Genomic DNA, 6,000 nt, shown 5'->3' with positions numbered 1-6,000 from the left:
CCAAAGGCTGTTTGGAAGGACCGTGGTGAGGGTGTGGTTTCCAGGAGGCCATGTGGCCCTCAGCGGAGGAAGACATTCTGGGTTGTGGTACAGACTCTGCCAGATAAGCTGAGGGATGTCAGGCAAGTCAAGCTCTCAGATTGTTTCTATGAGTGGGGTGGAAGAGATGTTCTCTTCCGTTCTGAGACCCTTAGTGGAGAATGGGGGAGTCCGGCTCCTCTGTTTCATCTACACTGGCTTCCAATGCAGCTATAAGCTGGGAGGCCCAAAGTCCAATCTGCTGCATTAGCAAGGGGTGAAGACAGCATTGACTTCTACAGCCCTTTATGTAAAGCAAAGGCTGCGTGAGAATGATACAAGATTTCACCTTGACTGAGAGAACAGCTGCACAGAATGCACATAAGAAACGAAGATACTTTCTGCTGTCTTAGTCCTATCACGAATGGACACCTGCTGCCATCTAAGTTTCCGTACTTGTCAGAGGTCCCCAAGGCATAATGGGAGGGTCAAAGTTTTGTGCCCCCCACTTTTTCTTCTTTAGCATGGAGTGAACGTAGATGTGGGGGGGGGGGAAATCTCAAAAGTTATGGGAGTGTAACTTTTCAGAGATACCTTGGAGGGGCTAATTCCTGAGAAAGATTATAATGTATGTGGGTATTGTTTGAATTTTTCTTAAAAAGGTAAGATCTTAATCAAACATCAGACTTTCCCCTTTGGAGTAATAGCGTGGCTTGAATGAAGTTAAACTAACTGAATGCTGTATCAACTGTGATTTAGAGGGCAGGGAGGCACATTTCTGAGGGTCAGACAGCATGGTGCAGGCCCCTGACACACACTCCGTGGGTCTTTGACAAATACACATTTATGGCCATCAGTGCCTGGGACCAGTGCCTTGGGTCATGAAAATGGGGAACCTATTTGTGAAAACATCCTCAGGGAGTCTGTGGCTCCACTAAAGCCAATCCACATGCAGAGTAAAAGATTACCTTTTGTGTATCTAATATAAAAAGAAGACCTTTGCGTATCCAACAGCTTGAAAAACTAGAAGAAAACACCTAGAGAAATGATTGCTTTTTTACGGTATAGGTTCCATTGCCAGCTATGGAGCTAATAATGAGAACGTCCTGGATTAGTTAGAATCTTCTCTTGGTCTATGGATACTGCTGGTAGCTAAGTTTGGTTTTCTTTTAAATCTTAAAAATTCCTTAACAAACTCCAAAACGTATGCTTCAACCTGGAATGGTGTGACTTTGGAATTCGGGACAGAGTTGTGTGGTAAGAACATACAGAGACGTCAGTCTTTTCAGTTGTCTGACTCAGGACAAACGTCACTTTCTCAGGGGGGCCTTCCCTGGCCACCCCCAGGCAAAGTGGCCTTTCCCCCACTGTCTCATTACCCGGTCATATTTTCCCTTAGCACTAATCATTCTCAAATGTTTTCTGTCTTCACTCAAATACCTACTGGAGGATTCAATCTTGCCACTCACTGTCCCAACTCCCACCCAGTACTCCCAGCTAAGGAGGCACAATCTTAACGTTCACATCAGATTTGTTGTTCCATAGGCCTGTGGATAGGGAGCCGGAGAGGTATTTAAAGGGCCCTTCCAGTGAATCCCTGATAAAGTTAAACAGGCTTCTCTCTGAGTGTGGTTATGAGAGAAACAGCTCTGGCAGCTCCCTTCCTTTGTAACTGCCCCCAGGAACAGGCACTGCTGCTGCATTCTGACTCCCTGGGGCCGAAGAGACGTCTGTACTTGGAGCAACAATGTTGTCTTTTAAAAAGAGTCATGGCGGGGGCACCTGGGTGGCTCAGTTGGTTAAGTACTGAATTCAGCCCAGGTCATGATCCTGCACTTAGTGCGTTCAAGCCCCGCGTCGGGCTCTGTGCTGACAGCTCGGAGCCTGGAGCGTGCTTCAGATTCTGTGTCTCCCTCTCTCTCTGCCCCTCCCCTGCTTGCACTCTGTCTCTGTCTCCCCAAAATAAATAAACATTAAAACATAAATAAAAAAGGAAAAAAGTCGTGGCTTAGCAAACAGCCGAGTGATAGATGGCTAAAGTGGGCCACGTCTTTGTGAAATACCTCCATTTTAATTTTTTGATAGGAGCTCGTTTGCATTTGAGGACTGACCGTGGCTTTATTTTTCAAGTATGGCAGGGTTATGATTACAACTGTAAATTTTGCGAATGAGCGGAGTTATCCTCTTTCATCCTGGTAAGATAGCAGACATGTCGTACATCTATAAAGAATTAAACTGAAGGAAACAAAAACTGTGGACATGATCTGTGAAGTCTTCCAGGGACAGTGCACATCACTGAGGTGAGGAATCACTGTGTTAGCACCTCCATTCCTGCCCCCTCCCTGACACCCGCTCTGATCATAAGGCACAATTCACATCAGCACTTACTAAAGCTGTTTTCATCACATGCAAAGATTAAGTGGATGAGACAAATTCTTAGTGGGTAGGGTGAAGGGAGGCTTGGGCAGGTACCTGGGTGCCTTCAGCACTGCCGTGGACTCCGGCAGCGTGGCCTTCCCACACAAGGGTCAGATGTGGCAGGTCTGGTGCCCCCTGTACAAGTGCTGAAGGAAACAGGAATTTACTGACTGAATGCTACTATGCACTTGAAAGGGTTAATAGCTGAACTGACCCTTGAGGAGGAAAAGGCCTCTTAAACTCCCCAAAGAGTAGAGTATAACCAGCACCTTCGGGAGGGGTGTGTGAGTGCGTGTGTGTGTGTGTGTGTGTGTGCGCGTGCAACCCCCAAGTGCTACTCCTATAGAGAATCCTGGATATGGTAACAATCATTTCCTAACATTTTGTTACTTTGCTTTCTAAATGGAATTGTGATTAAGTGCTGAATTTTTCAAAAATCTGTTTGTGAGAGACACAGAAGAATAACAGAAGTTATCTTTCTAAACATGTCAACCTACTTTTCTGCTCAGGCAAGGCTTTACGCCAACATGTACTGGAGACTACGGTGCGGTGCCAACAGATGACCTCCGCAGTAACCGAAACACCTTATCGAGGGACGGAGATCACCTCCCACCAAAGAGCACACACTTATGGCCAGCGATGGGACACTAATAATGTTAAGAGTCTTTGGTTGCTTTAAAAAAACAAACAAACCTGTATTTTATCAGTTTGAAACACTACTGCAGCAGAGACAGAGAGAGAGAGAGAATAGAGAAGGGGGTGGTACCCCAAGAACTCCAGCAAGGACTTTGCTATTTGGTGGAGGAATGATTAGTGTACCTATCACAAACACTGATGTACAGGTTTTGGGACCTGTACACCATATTTTGAAGACTAAAGAGCTAGCTGTGGCCCTTTGCTCAGGGCTCCCTCAAGTATAGGGATGTGGGTACTAAAGGGTCAGTAAAGGAGGCGGCAGTTTGGAAGGAAACTTGGCTTTACCTGCCCGTGTAGCTGATGGTCTTCAAGTCAGAAGTATCTTGGAGGCCCTCAGGTACCTGCTGCAGCCTCTGCAGTATTTCGGACCCCTCCCGTCCACCCAGACTGAGATGCCCCAGAACTCAGGCTGAGACACAATTCTCTAAAAGCTGCCTCAATCTCTCTGCGCCCTTGACCCCTCTTGAGTTTGCACTATGGCTTATTTCTGACAGAATGAGTGTTGTCTCAAGGAACTTCAGTTAAAGCTGCAGGTCCTTGTGTATTAATTTTCATGGCCTTAGTAACAAAATTTTAGGTCAGCCAAATCTTTCACCGCTGGCTCACTCTAAGCAGAGTGGCAGAACTTTAAGAAGGCATCAGAAGGCATCTGTACTTCCCCCATGGATTTAGAAAAGAACTGATTTGGGATGGGCTTGGTGCTGGGCCCAAAGGTGTTAGATGCATAATTCAGAGGCATATCCAAATGAGTTGAGTCGAGTTATTTTCTGTTATTATTTGCTCTTCTCAAGGCCTTAGTGTGAAATTAAATCGAGGTTAGGCCATGCTGGCGGAATATTCACTCCCCTGAATATTCAGAGGGGCAGGAACTGTGAACACACCAGTGCAGTATGCCCAGCGGCATCTTTGGCTATGAAATAACAAACTGTATACCGCACTGCTATAAATCCAATCGTTTGGAGTGATCAACATTTGTCGGTGTCCCTGTGAAACGGTGAATTATCGGGTTAATGTGAAATGCAATTTAGCCAGGAATAAACCTGATAAGGTAATTCTGATGAATGAAAATGTACAAAAGGTGACATGTACAGGAGAACGTTGCTGTTCATATTCTTGAAACAGACTTTAAAGACAAGTAATGACGTTTGGTTCATGTTCACAAACTGCACATCGAGTGGAATCATACAAGTACTGCAGGGAACTAGAAGCAAGCAATTCGGTCACAGGAATCCATCTGTTTTGTTTTAAATGAAAAAGCTATATGAAATGCACAGCTTTGATTAAAACTATAGGTACAATTTCCTTCTCTGTAAAACTCCAGATTTAGAATGCTGGCAAAGGCAGTGCTGGCAAAGTATTTAATGCACGTGGAAATGCTACTCTATTTTGGCTTCCAGAAGTAGCCCTAAAAAAATTCTATGCACCAATGCATTGGCTAATAATGATCATTTCAGTTTTACTATAAATTATTCTACATGTCACTTAAGTACTTAAAAATCAGCGCTTGCTCCTTTCTAGAAGCCGTCTAAGGCAGCTGATGCGTAAAGCACATCAACCAGACTTTCAGCTGGCTCAGTGGTTCAACCTGTGCTCCTCACACCACGAGGACTGCCACCTCCGCCCTGCGCTGTCCCGCTCACCCGCACTGGGATCTTCTCATGTTCATTTCTGCTTGTAAAAGGCAGCCCAGGCAAGGAAGAGAAACACGACAAACATGATGTCAAGGACTGTTCATTACAGCAATCCTGATTCTAAGGAGGGTTACGTGGGTGTGGGGGAACACAAAGACCCCACCTCGTGGAAGATAAACGAGCTTCATTCATGCTGCCAATTCCTTAGGGACTGTCCCCTCTATCACCTCAGAAAACCGCTTTGTCTGCGGTGTGATCTATTGCTCTGTTTAAAGTTCTCGTTCACGCTATGTTAGCTTTTTTCATCTCAATCCTCTCAGCCTTCACAGAATTTGCTTATTGTGTTTCCCTAGTTTTCACTGAACACACAGTGCAAACAAAGGCAAAGACTGAAGCAATCATTTCAAAAACAAGAGCTCACACTAAAAACACACATGAGCATCAACTAGTAAAACGTGGGTTTTCTCCTGGCTTTATTCTGGGGAGGAGGAATCCTCCTCGTCATCTTCCTCGTCTTCGTCGTTGAAGGAACAGGGGGTCTCGCCTCGGGACTCAGAGCAGTGAGAGGCCGCACTGCTGGACTGGTGACTGTTTGGGGCAAGGAACTGCCCGGTTGCTAAGGCCACTTCAGCATCCAAGCACAACCCTTGGTTTACGCTAGCAAATGATTAAAAACACAGAAGCTCATTAATGTGGCAAATGTTTTAAGCACTGTACAATGTAGGAATCAAAACATGGGAAAGAAGGTGCCACTGGGGAGTTCTGCCAAAAGCTGCTCAAGACCTGGGAAGGCAGTGACACCTGCTCTCCCCCACGGGGAGGGTCAGGGCCGCGTGGCTTCTCTTCCTAACCCTGAAAAAATACGTACCTTGATTGGGACAAGGTGGCACCAGTGGTCAGGTCTAAATTTGAAACTGATTGGGTAGAGTTCAAAAGTAGTCCCTGATTTAACCAAGAAGGTCCTGTGGAGATATCTACAGGAAAAAACAAAAACAGAAGATGTAGGCACGCTGAGAGCTCTGTGGCTGCTGCTGTTACAGTCTTAAAGAAGCACAGACAAGTAAGGAGACGAGCCTGATTTAAATCACAGCTAGGTAAGTCTCCTGCCCCGGGGAGAACCCAGGTTTCTTCAGAGTGGAAAAAAAGAAATTTCTAGGACATAAGAACAGGAAGAAAATACAGGAAGGCAGACTACAGTGAGGAAGAATTCAAATTAAACCAATCACAGACACCCATT

General features: G+C 45.5%; 1 protein-coding gene across 8 annotated transcripts in view; it reads right to left on the bottom strand.

Moving 5' to 3' along the window:
* Positions 1–1,960: 1,960 nt before the first annotated feature.
* The window catches only part of TFDP2 (transcription factor Dp-2), a 177,449-nt gene continuing 173,409 nt past the window's right edge, over positions 1,961–6,000 (bottom strand). For all 8 annotated transcript variants that reach the window (XM_027061696.2, XM_027061697.2, XM_027061698.2 and 5 more), the window contains 2 exons: positions 5,632–5,737; positions 1,961–5,420 (listed from right to left, as the gene is read on the bottom strand). In XM_027061696.2, the coding sequence (XP_026917497.1) occupies positions 5,237–5,420; positions 5,632–5,737 (290 nt within the window). In that variant the 3' untranslated portion in view covers positions 1,961–5,236. The remainder of the gene's footprint in view (positions 5,421–5,631; positions 5,738–6,000) is intronic.

This window comes from Acinonyx jubatus, chromosome C2 (assembly GCF_027475565.1).
Source record: "Acinonyx jubatus isolate Ajub_Pintada_27869175 chromosome C2, VMU_Ajub_asm_v1.0, whole genome shotgun sequence".
NCBI classification, from domain to species: Eukaryota; Metazoa; Chordata; class Mammalia; order Carnivora; family Felidae; genus Acinonyx; species Acinonyx jubatus.
This window is presented reverse-complemented; position numbering and strand designations above follow the sequence as displayed.